The sequence below is a fragment of the Corapipo altera genome, unplaced genomic scaffold (genome assembly GCF_003945725.1).
Source record: "Corapipo altera isolate COAL_440 unplaced genomic scaffold, ASM394572v1 55, whole genome shotgun sequence".
NCBI lineage: Eukaryota > Metazoa > Chordata > Aves > Passeriformes > Pipridae > Corapipo > Corapipo altera.
In genome coordinates, this window is record NW_020884882.1 from 855,278 (window position 1) to 874,365 (window position 19,088).

Sequence of the window (19,088 nt, forward strand, 5' to 3'; positions counted from 1 at the left end):
TGATCTGTGTTGACTTGAAAGGATGGAAAAGTCTCTCCTAAAACATCTGGCCAGGAATAAATGGCTTTTTTTCACAGAGTGTGAGCAGTCACTTCCAAATGGGATGCTGTGGCTACAGCCTATCTAATTCTCTAATCTGCCTTCTGGACAGAAGCAGAAAGCTCACTGGCTGTCTTCCCTTGAGGTGACCTGAGGGATGGAACCTTTTCACGCTCCTTTTCTGATGTCATTTAAATGAGCAACATGTAACCACATCTAATTCCTCTTTATACCACCTCTTCTCCATGTACCTTGATACCATTCCTGTCATCCTAACTCAGGCTCTGTTTCAGTTAGGTTTCCACCCTGAGAAATTCCACTGTGCTAGCTGAGTTCTGCTGATAAAAGGTGAGCTAAAGAAGTAAAGAAACACAACAGGTAACTTCTTCAAGAGAAAAGAGTTTGCAGATATTTAAGATGAAAAGAAATTAATGGATATCCAAGTCACTGGGAGCCTCAGTTTTAAAATCTGTGATGTTAATTGGTAGCATCTTCACAGGACAGAAATTTAATATGTAATTCCATGTGCTATGTGTGTCACTTCCCTCTTCAAATAACTTCCTAATGTCTCCACTGTTAATTCCCCTCATTGCTGCTTTCTGCTTTGCTGACCTCAGCTCTGGTTGCATGTTCTGCAGTACTTGTAAGGCACAATGATGTGACATCTATTGCAGTTTCTGCTATGGCACCCTCAGCTCTCAGCTGAGCACTGCTGACTGCACACCAGGAGGCTCCAGGAGAGGGAACCAACACTTCTGAATGGCAGCCTTTATTTATCTACTCACATCCCAACGTGCAGATTTCTTTGGAAAGACGGTTCACATGCGGCTACACAAGAGAAATGACTTCAAAATGTTGGGTGTGGAGCACACGATCTAAAAATGAATGAACTGCTTTGGGAACCCAGCTTTGGGTCTCTCTCAGCACCTGGCTGGTGCTAAGGAGGGGACACACTGCAATGCTGTGATGGGAGCTGGTCAGAGTTGTTAGTTAATAAAATCTGGCAGTGAACTGGACAGAGGAGGGTTGGGTAGTTTTCAAGCTATTGCTGTGCAGAAGCATGATCAGTTGGGTTCAAACTGTTCTGTTCACAGACTTGTTCAACTAGAAAACCTGGAGTTTTAACAGACAAAATCATAACTGTGAGTTAAAAATACCTTCATTTTAAGTTATGCTCTTGCACACGCTGCCAGCTGAGCCATAAACCAATTCAAAGCATGGCAGAAATCAGCAGGAAGGGGCACATGACCAGTGAAGGCTAAAAAGGACTTTGGAACACCCTGTTCCTTCCCAGCACAGGGCTGCTGCCGACAGTACTGAGAGTGGGAGTCCCTCAGTTCTGCACTCCCTGCCACGGGCCACACCACAAGACAGTCTTGTGGCCAATTTTCCCCCCACTGCTGTGCTGAGAAAATTTTCCTCCTAACAAATGCAGAAATTTTACACCCTTTTGATGCTGCCTTGACCCCCTCACTTGGTGGAAGAGGCCAGGAACAGCATGAGAAAATGTAACTGGAAATGCAAGTGAAGACACGAGAACAAATCCCACTCTGCAGGACCTGAGGGGCCGTGTCAGGGCGGTGCAGGAAGAAACGAAGACACAAGTTGAGGGAAGCAAGTTTCTTCCATTCCCTGAGCTGTTCCCTGTCACAAAGCAACATGAAGAGTGCTGAAAAGAAGGATTTGGCTTCTCAGCCTTTCACTTCCACAGTGTGAGTGACATACACACTGCTCAAGTGGATTATTTAATCATTCAGCTACCATTTGTAATAAAGGAGGATTAAAACACAAAGTCAAGTAAGTCCAAAAACATCCTCAAGAGGTTAACACTCTATAATCTGCTAGGAGTTTTACAGCCTAATTACATCTGTCAAGTTTTTACTCCCCTTCAGTGTGTATATGGATTCCCTGTTTTTGTTGAAAATACAGGCTCCCTTGCTTTCCATACTGTCTAGATCATCTTTGTCTAGTCAGACAGCACAGTACTGCAGTATTTGCACAAGTCAGTAATTCCTTTTTAAGTGCAGTCTGGAAAACCCTGAAAAATTCTGAAATGGAAGAGAGAACCATATGCAGTGTTATTACAAAAGAACAATTCTGGCATACACACACAAAAAAATCATAATCAATAACTTCCTCACAAATAGGCCATTTCTTCCTTCACACAGGAATCTTGACTTCCTCTTGCAGGTCCTGTATAAAATGCAACTCTCTGCTATCAGGGCTAGGAAAGAATTATCTGGAATGGCAGCCCCGGATGAACCAACTCACATTTTTATTTAATGCCACTGTCATTGCCATCACAGGCAAAACCAACCCCGAGGCACACATACAGATGTTATCTCCCAATAACATAAGCTGTAGGAATTTTCCTAGAGAAGGGAAAAATTTGAAAATACTCTAACAGATGAAATTACTTTTAAGGTTCACCTCTGAAATGTTCCCGAAACGCCACAACACAAGGGACTGAAACATCTACCTCTGCAGTAATTGAAATAAAATATAATTAACTGTAGAAAATCCACACTGAATATGTGAAATTGAAATGGATTGATTTTCTTCTTGTGCAGTGGATGAAACTGCATTTTAATTGAAAATCACTTTAAAATAACTGTGACTCTGAAAGGACTTAAATCTTTTTTACTAAAGGGACTCCTACAGTGCTTTGCCTGCCATTTCCTGGTGTAGGTTAAGCACAAAACAAGTCCTAAAGCGAGTCATAGCACAGCAGTTTGCACAGACAGCTACAAAATGCAATCCCACCCCTCAAAAGCTGAGGAACTGGCATCCTGCCACATCAGCTGATTCAAGGCTTGGCTTAAAGCTATAAAATGTTTTGGTGTTTGTCCTGTTGGCCTCCCTAAACCATTCCAAATGCCATCATGAAATAGCCATGTCCCTTTTCTCATATTTTTTTTTTTTTTTTTTTTGCCCAGAGAGCCAAGAAGCAATTTATCAAGTTATAAAACCTTTTGATACAAATTTATTTCCAGACTACTGAACTGAGATGATGGCTTGCAAGCCCTAAGTCAGTCAGGAATAGGGAAGGAAGCTGCTGGAAGAGAGAAGAAGTTGGCATACCTTCCCTTTGTTGAAGTAATGGATAATCTTACGGCACAGACCTTCCTTACGTTGCCACTCTGACTGAGATGGATAATGCAGGAACTCTCTCAGAGGTCTGTCCTCCCACTGAAGCAACTCACAGTACAAAAGCAAAGTAAATGCAGCCTCTGTTGGAAAGGCAATTAAGGAACACTGAATTAATGACAGCAAATAAACACAGTCAGTATTGAAAGGTCACAGACCTGCTTCTTAAATAGTCTGTGATTTCTGATCTACAATGTGAGGGAAAAAAAATCAAAGTCTTAGAGGATCATTAAATGATTCGATTATTTAAAATAGCAGCACAAAGTTGTTTCCTATGAACTCGATTTTTAGGTACAAATCTGTCGAGTTTCTTTTTACCAGCTACTTGATTTAAATGCACAGTCAGATGTTCAGATATGTGACCAGATTTGGGGTCTGCAGCTGTAAAAAGAGCTTGGACAACCTAGAATTAGAGTCCCTCCACTTTCTAAGTGCTCCCTCAACACTGCAATATGGAAATACAGCATATGATAATATAATGGTGCTTTTGTTAATCTTCCCCTAAATTTGATTCCACTGCTGTGATTTTTTTGATCAGTCTTCCTCACAGAACACTTTAATATAAAATTTGGAGTATAATGGAATATGGTTGTGTGGTATAAATAGTATTTCACTTGAGAGAAAGAATTGCACCTCAGCTTTTTCCTTTCCCAACTGCCATAACTGATTCATACAGATTTTTTCCAGGAGAATGAATGAGATATTACATAACCCTGGGAGAGTAAAAAAAGTCATCAGGATTTCAAGCAGACTCCACACGAGCCTTCCTCACCTGTGTAGTTCTCAGCCTGCAGGTGCATGTCACACAGCTTGTGGATGTAGCGGATGTACATCTCCTCCTTGTTGATCTCGGATTTATAGAAATTCTGGGAAGGAAGACAGAGCTGTTACTCTTTATTGAGACTCTTCCTTCGTTCAAGACAATCAGCAGCATCTGTGCATGTGTAAAGCTCTTGAAAAGAGAACACATTATTAATTGAAAAGAAAATTAATAATTCTTTTCACATTCACACTGATCTAACCCACTGATTTTATCGTGTCATGATTTTTTTTTCAGTGTGAAGGTAGCAAAAAGCTGAAAGAAAAGGTGTGAGAGGTTGTAGAACTTGTCTCAGCGACATGCAGAACTCAGCTGGACAAGGCCCTGAGGAATCTGACCTATTTGGCCCCGTTTTAAACAGTGAGTTGGACCAGAGACCTCCAGGGGATCCTCACAGTTCTGTTCATTCTGTTCTGTCATCCCCGTGCTTGGATTCTGAAGCTACATTTGCCTGACACAGATTCCCATTCCAAACTCTCCCAACCCAGTTTCAAAAACACTGCACAGTATCACAAGGAGAAAAAGGAAAACATCTTTACCATAAGATTAACAGTGCAGCCGATTTTCTTGTTTTCTGTTTCATCTCCTTTCATACAGTCCCTAAGAAGTAGAGCAGTGTTGAAACAAACATCTACAAAAATTGTCCTTTTAAAACAAATCTGAAGTTATCCTCCAGAGTTTCCCTGGATCACAAACAATTAATCAAATACTTCATCTTATGAAGTTCCTCTAAGAGAACTTTCCATTTTATGGCTTAAATGATGTGAGAACTTCAGTGTTCTCTTACATGTTTGTATCTGAGAACCAGCCTTGTGTTGATAGCAAATTTCATTAACAAAAACCCCAAACCAGCTCCCCCACGTTCCCTTTTAAGTGTGTCTCCAATACCTGGTTGTGCACAGTAGAGTGGTTGTTGCTAGGAAAAAAACCAGGAGATTGGATCAAAGTGGTAGGGATAATGAAAAGAGCAAACTAAAAAGCACAGGAAAGGATTTGGGACAGCAGAACACCCAGCCTAGTCCCAGGGTTTTCACCTCTAATGAGCAGCAGCAGCAGAAGAAAAATTTATTTGAACTCTTGTCAGTAGGCTAAAGATAGAAATATCTGGGCCAGTTCTATATGGGCTCAAATTGTCTATTATTGTATAAAAGCTCTCTGTGTGTTTATATATATCTGAAGTTAAAACACTTCTGGTAACTGAGTCAAAGCTCAGCTGCATTGACACGACAGGCCTGCAAACTTCAGTCCAAAATTAAATGAAGGTTGCCCAGTTCATAGAGGAATCTTGCACAGGAGTCACCAGTTGACATGGCAGACTTCCCACAGGTGAAGTTCTCCACCCCTGCATGCCTGGAGGAGGCATCCAGCACCCCTTGGTTCACCAAGGCTTTTGAGATCATTCTTGCATTTAGCACCTATTTTGCTGAATTGGTTGAGATCATTTCAATGATGGAAGGAATTAACGTTTTAGCAACCTGAACAAACTTTAGCACAAAACTACAGATTAAAAATATTCCCTGTAGGAATTTGGTACTAAGTCTTCACAAACTTATGCTCAGAATACATTCCTGGTGGTGCCAGGTACCTGTAGTCAAGCAGACGCTCCATGAGGCGAGTAACTGATGTAACAAAAGAGATTCCTGTCTCCCGCCAAGTTTCCTGCTCAATCTTCTCCAGCAAACTGTTTGGAGATGGAAAGACAGCAGGTGAGGCTTCCAGGGGAACGGCACAGTGCATGCAGACTGCTTCAGGCAACTTGGTTTCTCCCTCATAAAAAAATTCACAGAATTACCATCTTACCTGGGATAAGGCCCAAAGAGTTGGGTTCTACTCCAGGCAGCAGGAAGCAAAGACAAGGAGATTACAGAATTGACAGGGGAAGGAAAAATATCCTCACATTGCCATTTAAAAGATATGAAAGAGCAACACTCACAGCAATACTTGATTCCCAGGTTATTACCTGTAGCTTAAACACTGGTAACTGCAGTCAGAAATTGGAAAGGAGTCTAAACCTACTGCAAATACCTCTTCTTTGCTCATCCCTCTGTAAACTTTCATCTCTAATCAGCAACCAACCAACCAACCCTGAATCACAATTTAATTAAACTGGAAGTAAAGGCAACCTGTTCCTGCCTAGCAAATTGGACAGTACAGCAAGCACCCATCTCAGGGAGAGAGCTGTGAGGGATGAGAGAAAGCTACAACACTGAAAACTGTATTTAAAAAGTGAAGAAAGAAAGGAAATTTAGATGCTACTTTCCTGAAACTGGATTTTCAGTCAAAGGACTCTCCACTTCTAGGAAAGAAATTCTGCTGGATGTCAGGCAAACTCTTCTGTACTGGATGATTTCCAGCCAAGGGAGCCAGCTCCCTTTCCAGCAGTGTAGTTGAGACAGTAGAATTAAGGCTCAACTGTTTTTTCACATAGCATTGATTAATTTGTGAAATTGTTTCCTCAAATTGTTTCCTCACCTTGTTCTCAGAACACTTACTGGCAAATATAAACTAACAAGTTGCTGGAATTCCAGGTTGTGTTTCTTGGTAATACATCCAGTCACTATCATCTAAAAATAAGTAACAAGCCACAGTCCTTGAATTCTTAACATTTCAGGAAACAAATGTCTTCAACTGGAACTGTACACTATTCCTCTTGGAGGTAAATTAAAAAAAAAAAAAAAAAATTGATATTTTCTTTCCTTTATCCCTGAAATAGCTTTGTGTTATCTGCACTCATAAAGTACCAGGCTTCCCAAGGCTGAATATACACAAATCCAAACTGAATACATTTACATACTTCCTGAGGATATGCATATAGGAAGGGCAGGATTATCTAGCTTGCAATGAATGAATGTGCAATTGCAAATTCAAAAATACAAGTATTGGTTCCAGCAAAACAGAAGTTTATGCCTCAAATGGCCGGTGTGCTCTTGGGGGCACATAAAACTGTCTGGAATATATAGTTAAAATTGTGCTAATGATCCCTCTGGCTCACTGGGATATTAACAGCTTTGGATTAACTGCTCTGGACTGCCAGAGTTCAAAGTAAGTCCTTTTGAAATAAAATAGCATCACAGGAAATGAAATTTGGAGACGGATCAATACTCAAAGATAACTAAGTGTAAAGTCAGACATAAAGTCTTCCAGTTCATCCTTATGGGTACAAATTGTTGGTGTGAAAGGGAGTGGAAATAGAGTGTCATGATGGACTCTGGAGGGAGCAACTTGCAACTGCTGCACTAACCAAAACATGGCCTTCAAAAATTGGAAGAAGCAAAAGAAAATGATGAGGAAAATCTCCTTTGCTCCAACAAGGTCTGACTTGCAGTGCACTGTGTCTCTAAACAATGCTGAGGCCATTTACTGCTGTGGAAAAACAAGGGCACCTGCTCCTCTAGCAAATCAGTTTTTGATAGGAGGATGATAACTACTTACCTGTGCAGCCTGATATTACATGTCACAGAAAGAACACAGAATTGAGGGGTTTATATTCTTTTCAGAAACGTAATTGATGTAAGTGATGTATTTCTACTTCCCTGAGCCATGCCATGAAAACCTGGCAGGAGGCCCTTTCCTGCCCTCTCCAGAGATCAGTGCTGTGGCTGACAGCTCAGTGCCCTCTCCACAGCTCAGTGCTTTGACTCCCCCTGGCCCTGCAGACAGAGGAGCAGAAGGTGGCAGAGCTTACAGCAGGCTGAAGAGCTCCCTGTAGTTCTCATCACCTTTTCCTTCGGACACCAGGCTGTCCAGCTTATCGATCAACTCGGCTTCCACCTGCAGGAAGAGGGATCAAATCAATCACTCAGACACACTTTCAATGAACCAGTACCTCAGGTAAACTGAATCCTGTCCCACAACAGAATATCCATCACCACTGGGCTGCTGTGGTGGTTCTGCTGGGAGGTAACTGATTTCCCATACCCAGGCATCATTATATTGTAAGATTATTTGTCCATTAAACCCTGTTTTGTCAAGCCTCTCTATGCCTACATGACACATTTGCTTTTCACACTTATATAAAGGGCCACAACAGCATTACTATGCTTCTCTTATTTTAGAAATGTTTTGAATATATATTAATTCCCACCCTAAATCTAATACATCCTATTATCAAGTTTGATATCAGATATTCTCATAAAATTGATTCAAGTGCAGAAATCAATGTATCTAACATTAAACAAAACAATTTCAAGTAGTCTGGGAAATGTTGCAGAAAAAACCACTTTCAGTACAAATGAAGACAGAGGTTCCCAAAGGTTGAAACCATTTGCAGGAACATGGCTTGTTTTTATTTAAAGACAAGCATAGTCTGAGCTTCTCTATGTTTTTCAGCTGCCAAATTGCAAAAGAAGTAAAGATGAGAAGGAAAAGCAATTCACCCAGTGGCACACAAATGGAGTTGGTGCTCTTGCTGCTGAAATCATTAAAGGGAGACCTGACTTCATCCCTGAATCAGACTGCATTGTTATCCAGCCTCGCTGAAAATCAACCTTGTTAAAACATGAGCTACTGAAGAAAATAAAAAAGGCTTGAAAATTAATTTCCAGGATTTTTAGATTTTCTGACAACCAGTTGAGTATTCAAAAGGTGAAGAGAAGCTCACAATTAAAACACCCTCCCTTTGCTTGTGATCTACAATGACTTGACAGAAATCAGTAATTCCTGTGTCCAGCTATCCAGCATTACACTGCAAAGCAAATAACTCCCTGGTTCCAGCAGATATTGTTAAGGAGGTTTATTACATCTTGTGCTATCTTGTGCTATTTAACTATTTATTTCATTCTTAGTAATACAGATGATTATTCCATCTTTAACCTTGGAAAGTTATGATATATGCTTCATAAAACACTGTGGAAATTTGCTCCACAGTTAATTTAAGAAATATCCTTGGAGTTGTAGTTCAGAATACATTAGTGAGCATAAAAATTAAATGAAGATTATGAAGAGTTCATCTTGATACAAAAAATATAAACAGGTCCAGAAACTTGAAGATGACTGTAGGTGCTTGTAACTGTGTAAATGCCAGAGCAGGGACTGTTCTATTATTATGTTAAAACAAGTGAAAAGAGGACCATGATCAAATGCTACTGCAATAATAATAGTACTAAATAATAACAATAGTAGCAATCAGGGGAGTTGAAGAGGAAGAAAAGCATAAGCTCCTGATAATGTTTTTCCACACAGCCTTTAATAGATCAGGTTATGGGAAAGGTCTGCTGTTCTCCTGGAATGACAGATTAGATCTGGCATTGTAATGACTGTGTGAATAATAATTAATCACATGAATTATGATAATTTAATGATGATTTACTACTTCAGAGCACTTCTCTGCAGATACTTGCCCCAGCACAATGACAATGAAACACTGTCATCTGAGGATCCAGTCTAAGCCAATGCTTCATTATCAATGCTTTGCACTTCAGGATCTGTTTTGCAGTGGAAAATTTAGCAGTTCTCTGACCACGACTGGGAAACAGAAAGATGAAGATTTCTCTCCCTGATTTGCAATCACAGCTCACAGCAGGTGGAAACTGCAGAGCTGTCACTGGACTTAACCCTTCCAGGAGAGCTGCTACAGTTTCTTAAAATAAATACAGCTCGGAAGTCTGTTTCAAAGCACAGTATAATGATATAATTATACAACAATACTTTCTAGCTGGAAATTGAAGACAGAGAAGCAGAGATCACTGTTTTCAAAAATACTGGTTGACTCTTACATCTCCATTTTTGGTTCTCAGTCTGGCCCATTCAATGGCTGACTAATAATCTAAGTGAAACCAGAGGGAACACTGACAGCCCAGGACTTACAAAAATTCCCCCCCCCATCTCTGATGTGCTGAGCACATCCCTCCTCTTCTCCACGTTCATGGGAAATGCAGTTTGCTCTGAAGTACACTGGTTAAACAATCTTGGGAGTCTTGTAATACTTTTTGAATTATGCTTCAAATTGTCTATTTTTATATATATTTACTTGACAGCATCTTCACTATCAGAAACAGGTAACAAATACAAACTCCTTGCTTCCAGCTGGACACTGCAGACAGACAGAGCAAAAAAAAGGAATACTGGGAATGCTTGGGAAGTGCCTTCACCTGTTTGAAGTTGCCATTCTTTCTCTGCTCCCAGTCCATCATGTCATGGAAGATAGGGATCATGATATTCCGCACTTCTGGTTGTGGAACAAGTGTAACACCAAGAAAGGGGCCAATCATTCCCGGAATAAAGTGAATCTTATGCTCACCTGTACAACACAAAGCAAATGTAATTACATAAAAGCCTTTGTTATCTGCCACTAAGAAAACAGAGAACCCCTGCAATAATGACACAGACAAAGTAGTAGGCATGGGCATTACAAAACCAAACATTCTTTTTCCTGAAAGGAATGAAAAACCTGTATTTGCTTTACACCTTGTGAAGTCTCTAAGAGCATTTTTAATTTAACTGAGAAAGCCTTCAGCAAGAATTGTCAGTGCATTTTACTTGCAAAGGAATTCAAACTGTCAGAAATAACCAAACTAAAACATACTAACTGGGGGAAAAGAGGCCAGGGATACTTCTGATTCATGAAGAAGATTCTGAAAGGGCTGGTGAGAACAACGGTAGTTAATAGAACACATTTAGATTTCAAAGAACTACAGAGCTCTTCATCCTTTTGTGCTGTGGCAGTTCCAGTTTCCCAACAGACTTGAGACCAAGTGGAATTGCTGCTCCAGCAGAATCCTGAGGCATTTTGCTGACAGCCTCTTCTGTGCCACATTACTGCACAGTCACAGGGAGTAACTCAAAAGAGCCACGTTTGGAGCAGCATTCAGTGATAAATATCTGTATCTACATGTCTAAAACCAGCTTCTCACAGTTGAGTCTGTGCATCACTTTCTGGTTATTGGGTCTCTGTTATCTTGGAATTATCTGTTATCTTCTATTCCCACAGAGATGCTTTGGAACTCTGACCAGCTCTGGCTGTGTCATCTCAGTTGTGCTGGACAGACCAGCCTTATTCATCATCACAGAATAAGGCATTTTCTTGCTTCCATAGTCTTCTTCCTGACTGCTGTTTGAACTCTGCCCAACTTGCCTTCCTTTTGAGTTGGCTTTGTTTTTGTGTTTGGTTGTTTTTTTAAGTTGTAGAAGGCAGGGCCAGGGAAACTCATCTAGAATCAAGTACACTTATGAAAAAAACTGTGGCACTAACGTTCTCTTCTCTTACTCAAAATTCTTGCAGATGTTCTCAAAGATTACAGTGGCATTTTACAGGTAGCTCCCCTTCAGCTGACTACCAGCATGATACATTTGTAGTCTTTGTTTTCTCAAACAGCACTCACTCCTACCTGCATTCCCACACATAAAATGTTCATTTCTGGCTTTTTGAATATATTGTAGTCACATTATCAAGTTATCCATTTTGAATTGTATCATTCCTTTGCCCTCTTAATGATTCACCTGTTCTTTGTATTTGTGATCTCTATCAGCAAACATTTTGGTATTTTCCTCTAGAATACTAAATGCTTCCTTCTCAGAAATTTCCATAGATATTCCTTTTGGTCCCTGATGGAGACAGGATACTGGCCCAGTTGGACTTGCTCTGATTCAGTTCAGATGTTATTTGACTCTTCTAAATCCCAAATTACCCAAACCCAAGACTGCCTCAGCACACTTCTAAAAGTGCAAGTCCCAGGGGAAAAACCTCCATTTCCCTTTAGAGACCTGTGGAGAGATATAATTTTTCCCATTTTGTAAAATGTCTAGGTCAAAGGAATTGCAGAAGTTGAAAATTCAGCACAAATGTGTTATTGTGGGCAGGGCTCTTGTAGGTTTTGGGCTGGGGTTTCTGTTTTCTTTTTATTTAATTTTTTTTTAATTTTTAAAGTAGTAACATAGAATTTGTTATGCATACTAAATACCTGAAGACACCAAAAAAGCAGCTTTACTGTATGCCACTGCTGGGCTTTATTATCAAACACACACAGCTGTGGCTTAGTGGTGGGCTTGGCAATGCTGGGTTAATGACAGGACTTGATGACCTTAAAAGTGTCTTTTCCAACCTAAATGATTCTGTGGGTCTATAATTCTGAATCATCTAAAAAATTATAAAGTTGGTTACAGCTGTGAAAAATTCCCTGCCACTGTCACATCTGAGAAGAAAGCATTCAAATTCCTAAGAATGTATTATTTCAAATAAAAAAGTATGATGGACAGTGCTGAACAGTTTTGGTGGGAGAAGAGAAGTCCTCCTTGGTTTGGTTTTACACCTCTTCAGAGAAACAAAGTGTTCTGTAATGCTACAAAAAGTTAAAAAAAAAAAAAAAGAAAATCCAACAGAAATGGGGGAATTGGGGCTTCTTTGGCTTTGGTTGTCAGGTCAGAGGAGGGAGAGACATACCCAGGTTCTGCCACATGCTGAAGAGCTCATATGCCATCATCACTCTCATATCACCATATCTGAAAGAGAAGAGAGACACAACTGCCCATGGAACAAAAACTGGCAAGGCAGTGATGTGAACAAAAAATCCAGTTGTTACAAAAAAAATTCAGTTCACATCTATGTCAACATAAAAATACCAAACAACTTGACTGAACACTGTATTAGGAGATCTACTTATTTATTGCCCAGGCACTTCCACTCCTAAGTACCATAATAAATGCCAGAAAAAGAAGTCTCTTTTTTGAGGTGGGGACCCAACAAAACATGTCCTTACTTATCCAAAATCTTCTTCCTCTTGGCAGGTGTGGCACTCTCTAGTTGGAGACTTGGCTGGTTTATAAACAAAACTGCCAGGCTGAAATAAGAGTTCCAGACCTGTGACAAGGGAAAGAATTTTGTAACATCACACTCCAAGGACTAAGCTTTAAACAAGTGCAGAAAGACATATGATCCTTTTTGTAATCAAGACTTAATCACTATGTATCTTACAATGGAGATGCTAAACTGTTAAGGATATTAATGGATTATTTAAAACCTACTAAGAACTTAAAAAACTTGAGCCCTCCTGTGTGCACGTCCCCAGGGACATTCTGGCAGCTTTGCCCTACTAACACTTGCTGCCCATCTTCAACTACATCAGACACAGGGACAACACTGCCTAAGATCCCATGTTCCTCCCCTTTTTATGTCAGCAGCCAGAATGAGAGACCTTTGGGAGAGGAAGACCATTAATACTCCAACTTCAGGAAGAGCATTGCCTGAGTTTACATTCCATCAGCCATCAATCTGGAAGCCAGCACATTCCATTAGCTCCACTGCTCACGGAGACAGTTGTTTCCTTTACAAAGGGCTCAATTTCCCTGATTTCATCTCACGCTGTATCTGTTCTACTTCCCCTGCATTCCACAGCAGATTCCCACCCCTGTCCTTTATCAGGTCATCTTCCTCACAGACACCCAGATAAATGTTGCAAATATAATCAGCTAATGCAGAGAGCAGCTCTTGCTCCTTTACTGCTGCTGGTTTAAAAAGATGTCAGAACGTTTTCTGAGAATCAATTCTTACTTTAAAATCGAAGTCTGTTTCTGTGAAATTCTTATGCAGCGCAGAAGACAGGTACTGAACTGTTGTAACTATGATACTGCAGGTGAAAACAAAGAGAAGAAAACAAAAAGAGAACATTTGAATCTGGAGTATAACATTTTACAGTGGTTGGTGGTGCTGGTTTAACTTTAGGTACAGAGATGAGCATTCTTTGTGTAATCACCGTAAGATTTGCACAGAAATCACCTTTCTTTCTGTGCTTTAATGAACATACAAAATTAAGAACCTTCACCATAATTGTAATTTTTGAAATTCACACAGTAGCATTTAAAATCCTGTCTATTTTGCATGGTTGGGCCCTATGACCTCCAATGAAATGGAAGAAGACACTCCTTTTCTTCTTATTTTACGTGGAAAGATTAATTTTTTTCCCCAGAGAAGAGCAACTCAAAAAGTTTGAGCTACCTTTGTTCTTTGCTATACCATGGTCCTTTGCCTGGCCTCACATTCAACTCAAGATATTTGTATTTTGCCAGTTTTTGATCCTGTGGGGTTTTTTTGTTGGTGGTTAAATGCACCTCAGTGAAAGGCAATCAAGGCATGTGATAAATTCAGAAATTAATAAATACCATGTAGATAAGGCAGCAATAGTACCAAAAAAGCAAGCACATCTGATTCACATGCAAGCAATACTCCAGTAACACTTCTAAATATACCTGTGAGTGTAAAGGTTCGGGGCAAACTAACACCAAAAGGAAGTGATAACCTGCAGCATCTGAGGGAGCTGCTCTCTCACGTGGGCTTTGCTTTTCCTACAGAACTTCACTGAGTCTTTACACTTGAAATACTGCAACACACTTCTTTCACTTCTCATTAGCAGGGTGGACTCAGAGCTTTCAGCTCAGCTGAGCAGGCAGCCCTTAGGAACACTTCCATGGTGCTTCCTTGTAATGGGAACCCTCTGGTTGTCTTTCAGTCAGTGGTAATTCCACAGCCAGTTTAGCTAAGGAGACTACTAAATAATTCCAGCCACCCTGTGTTGAGCAATGTGCCAATCCCAACAGCACAGAGCTTAACCCACCACAAGCAAACTGAGACAAAACAAAGCATTAAAATGGTAGATAACAACTGCATTGAGAAGTATCTCTGTGTGTAATGCTCTGGTGCCATCACTGGGCTCTGCTGCTCCCTTTCCAAAATACCTGAGTCCTCCCTCCAGGTCGGTTCAGGGGTGATGTTTATGGGAAGGCACAGATGTTCAATGCAACGATTCCCTGAGTAGGGGAGGGAGAGGCCTGTTAGCAGCCCTTGGTGTGGGGAGCTCACCCTCAGGGCAGCTCCCTCATCTTTGGCTTTGAACTTCCAAGTCTTTGATGTCTGTGAACACTGGCAGAGTTTAACTGTGGGGAATTTCGGCTGGACCGACACCCTAACATGGAATGAGAATATGATTGAGAATGAAGGCATTAGCCCTGACAACACATCGATGTACCCTGAACGAAGGGAAAAGCACCAGGAGGAAAGCTGTCTGTGAGAAACGAGAACTTGTTTTGGATAAAGTGAGTGAGCAAGATGTAAACATAAAAGATAACAGAACAGATGTGCAGAGAGACTGTGGGAAAGTAACACTGACAGAGTCAACCTATCAGCCATGAGACTGTGCCGCTGTGTTTGAAATTAACCTATCTGTAAAGAATACCTGTGCCTAAGAAATGGATAAAAGGAGCTGTAAAAGTGCAAGCTGGTGGTTTCTTCTATACAATAAACCTTTCTAGTGGATTTCAGTGTCATGTCCATTCCAACAGAGACATTTAACAAACAGGACAAACACAGAGGTTTGGTCCAGAGTGTTAAAATAACAGCAGAATGAGGATGAGCACTACAGAATTCCTGTCTTGGTCCCAGCCTGATGAAACACAATATCACAGGTTTTAACGGCCTGAATTCTGATAACAGAATGTCAACACTTTGCACCTGCTTCTCTACTTACTTGCTGGTGAGCAACCTCATCACCATCCAGTCTCGAGGAAAGACACTCATCTTCATCAGGTTCCGAAACACACAGAAAATCTTCAGGAGGAACTCCTGTCACACAGGGAAAAAAAATTAAACATCCCCAGCAGCTGCAGATTAATCTATTTTCTTGACTACAAGAAAGACAATTCAACTAAGTGTGCTCCACTTGAGCTTTGTGTTGCAAGGCCATTCAGCTGGAAAATGGAAGCAACATATTTTTGGATATGGCTCTATTCCTTTTGTTTGCATCTAATATGTACTGAACAAGTTGCAACTTCTTTTAAATCTTAACTTCTACAGTAAGATGAAAATCTTCCTATGTGCATAATTGTATATGACTTCTCACATTATCACAGAGAGTTCCAGTGTCAATTTGCAGCTATTTTCAAATATACCGGACTCATGATCACTTATTTATGCATTCATTTAATTAATTCATCTGTCCAAATCTCTTTGCACTTACGTCACAAATTCGAGAACAAACCACACACCCAAGCCCAATAAAACTCCTACACACTCTTTTTAAAATAGTAACTGAAAACCCCATTTCTGGCAACATGCAGCAGCAAACAGCTCTTAAACACATTCAGGTGAATATTTGCTTTCCAAAAAAGTCCCCAAACCTGAAGACATTTCTGGTTTTTGACTACCTGCACCTCTATGTCTGTACAGAACAACAGTGAGGATTAAACATGCCAAGTTTTCGCAAATTATGATTTTATTGTTTTACTTCCACATAAAACCAAGATGGTACTGAAAGGAAAAGCACAAGGTTTCTTCAAAACCATCCCACCATTATGCCTTAACGGGGAGTGTGTGATTAATATCCTGGTGTAACTGAGCACGGAGTAAAGCATTAGAAGGTCCTTGACTTTTGGCCCTATTTTGCCCTTTGTGTAACAGTGATAAGTGAACATAATGCCTTTCCATGCCAGAAAAAAATACTGAAAATATTATTATAGCAATATTTGAAGGGGAAAAAAAGCAATATATTTTATTAGGTCAACTGAGAGCTGAAAAAACATTTGGATATAAAATCTTCAGCCTTTGTTCCCTTCCTGGAACAGACCCTGAGATTATCAGAGATGCAACAGTGTTTGTTCTTATGGGCATAAAGACAAATTTCAGTTCAATGACCTTTTTCATGGGTCTGAAATAAGAACTATAGTTTAGATAGCTTTTAAAATAAATATTAAAATGTAATAGGAATTAATTTACCAAATCATTTTCCTGTGAACCATTTGAAAGTTACCAGAAAGGCAGTAATCTCGGACAACTATCAACCTCAGATACACTCATTCCTGCGACCTAAAGGTAAGAATTTCATCATCCCAAATTCATCTCCCTGATTTATTCAGCCTCTCTATATACACACACATTTAGAAGCTGAAAGCCTATTCAGAAAGGACTCCTCACTGTTTCTCCATTTCATTTCTTAAGGCAACAGAAGTTCCCGCCACATCACATTGTTCTTGTTGTGTATATTTTAGTGAGTGCCATGCTAACCAAAAGCATTTTACATAAAAGCTTGTCTTTATTTATAAGATTATTCTGTCTTTTAAACAGGTTGTCATTGGAGATACTCCTCCTCCCAAAGGAAGCTGAGGTAAAAAGTTTCTGCTTTTGTGAGATGTGCCATTTCAAAATGTCAGAGGCAAAAAGCCACCAGCAAGGTTTGCACCCCTCCCCAACCCCTGCTGTTCCTGGAGAGCCCTAATTTAAGTTAATGTTCACAAAGAAGGGTGCAGCAAGTGGAGTGGTAAGGTTACTGCTTTCCCAAAAAAGATTTCATCTGCTAGAGACATCTGTATCCCCCAAAAGGCTTGAAATTCTCTTTTGGCATAAAATCAATGCTCTTTGCAAGAAAGCTCCAATGCATATTGAACATCTAGTAAAATGCTTTACAACAACTGACTTCACATTCACAGGATTAAAAAAAGCCCTGTTCCTCTGAGTGTGTTTTATATGGCACAATTACGAGATCCTTTATGTCGAACAACATCTATCTTGGGACTTTATTTGCTGTTATAAAGCTAATTCGGTGCCCTGTGGTCTTAAATGTTTTTTGCAACACAACACCTCTGATTACAAAAGTGAAAGGAAGATCCCTGAACAGAGTGCCAGTGGATGGGAATGATTAGCAGAGCAAGTGATGCTGGAGAGATTCCCCTCTGCTCTCCCTTTCTGAGGGAATCACCCTACAAACATGGTATCCTGGTGTACCTTCAGTTCATCCTTGCTTTGGAAGTTGTCCAGTAAGTGCTGGAAGTGAGTGTCTGACATCTGACGAAGCAAAGATAAAAGGCAGGAGACATATTCTCCCTGTTGACCAAATGAGAAACTCTTTGATTCAGACAATCTTGAAATTTCATAAACAAAAAAACTTAACCCGGGGGAAGGTATAAAGGGAGGGGTCTGAAATGGCCCCAATGCCTATGAGGGGAAAGCTGTCATGCAGAGATTAAAAGTACTGCAGGTTAACAGTTCCTCAATTACTGTTAATACACAGCAATACACCTCTCAGAGGCTCCTCCACAGATGCCAGTTTTAAAGGTTTTTTAACCAATGTTGCAGTCTTATCAAAAATAATTTTGTATTATTAATACAGATGTGAACGAATCACCCTCCAAGCATGCAGGTTTTGACAATCACCTTTTTCAGGCACTTAATAACCAGTGTCTATCAGAGGTGTGACTGCAGCTCATGCCGACATACCAGGAATTACTGGGACTAATTGGCTCAGACACTCAGACCAGTGTAGCAGTGACAGCTTGGGATCATGCTGGGCTACAGAAGGTGTCTGGAATCTTGTAAATATATGGCTTATTAGTGTTCACCAAGATCTGTGCTGTCATAGCTGCAGTACTGACAGGATTACAGTCAGATGCCCCGAGTATGGTGTGGATAAGCCCACATGAGCTACAATTACATTTCTGCCCTGCAAAGCAGATGCCCCCTAACCAGTTACCACAGCATCCCAAAGTGTTTTCCAAAGAGGAGCTCCCCCATTTTACAAATCTGAAAGCAAAGCACAGAGAAGTTAAGCAATCTGTCCAAGAGAACAAGCAAGGCAGTGCCAAGAACATCAGTACTGGGTGTTTTGACTGCCAGTCCCTTGCACAACACTGTTTTTTTCTGCAACAATGAGTAACTAATTTGTAAAATATACAGACTACATTCTGAGCAGTATCTAGTAAGAATCCACATATCACTGTGCTGTGATGTATAAATTCAGGAACAAATACGAGGGGATTTTAGACTTGGGACTGCCCATTCTTTTTTTTTTTTTTCTTCTAATTGACTCAACCATCTACCCAGAAGTTTTGACAAAGGTTGTTCCAATAAACTTTACAGGGTTGAACTTCATTAGGAAGAAAGGTGTGCTTTTCTCTGTGAGGTGGCATGTGGTAAACAGCAGTAAGTCAAATGGCAGGAGTAAAGGGAATCCGAGAGGTTACTGGACATTTGCAAGCCAGCCCTTTTCTTGTCCTGTATCAAAGAACATCTCATCATCTGAGCTAACGAGGGAAGATACAGCCCTGTGTGAGAAGGGTACCTTAGTGCACATCGGCCCCCAGCAGCACCGCTGAGGCTTCAGCCACT

General features: G+C 40.4%; 1 protein-coding gene across 1 annotated transcript in view; it reads right to left on the minus strand.

The window, feature by feature from the left end:
- The window catches only part of DOCK3 (dedicator of cytokinesis 3), a 172,301-nt gene that overhangs the window by 30,168 nt on the left and 123,045 nt on the right, over positions 1-19,088 (minus strand). Inside the window, exons 27-38 of the mRNA XM_027640285.1 lie at positions 17,709-17,807; positions 15,460-15,554; positions 13,491-13,566; positions 12,700-12,800; positions 12,384-12,442; positions 10,096-10,244; positions 7,692-7,777; positions 5,807-5,833; positions 5,592-5,687; positions 4,546-4,606; positions 3,959-4,052; positions 3,121-3,269 (exon numbers count right to left, since the gene is read on the minus strand). Of these exons, the coding sequence (XP_027496086.1) occupies positions 3,121-3,269; positions 3,959-4,052; positions 4,546-4,606; positions 5,592-5,687; positions 5,807-5,833; positions 7,692-7,777; positions 10,096-10,244; positions 12,384-12,442; positions 12,700-12,800; positions 13,491-13,566; positions 15,460-15,554; positions 17,709-17,807 (1,092 nt within the window). The remainder of the gene's footprint in view (positions 1-3,120; positions 3,270-3,958; positions 4,053-4,545; positions 4,607-5,591; positions 5,688-5,806; positions 5,834-7,691; positions 7,778-10,095; positions 10,245-12,383; positions 12,443-12,699; positions 12,801-13,490; positions 13,567-15,459; positions 15,555-17,708; positions 17,808-19,088) is intronic.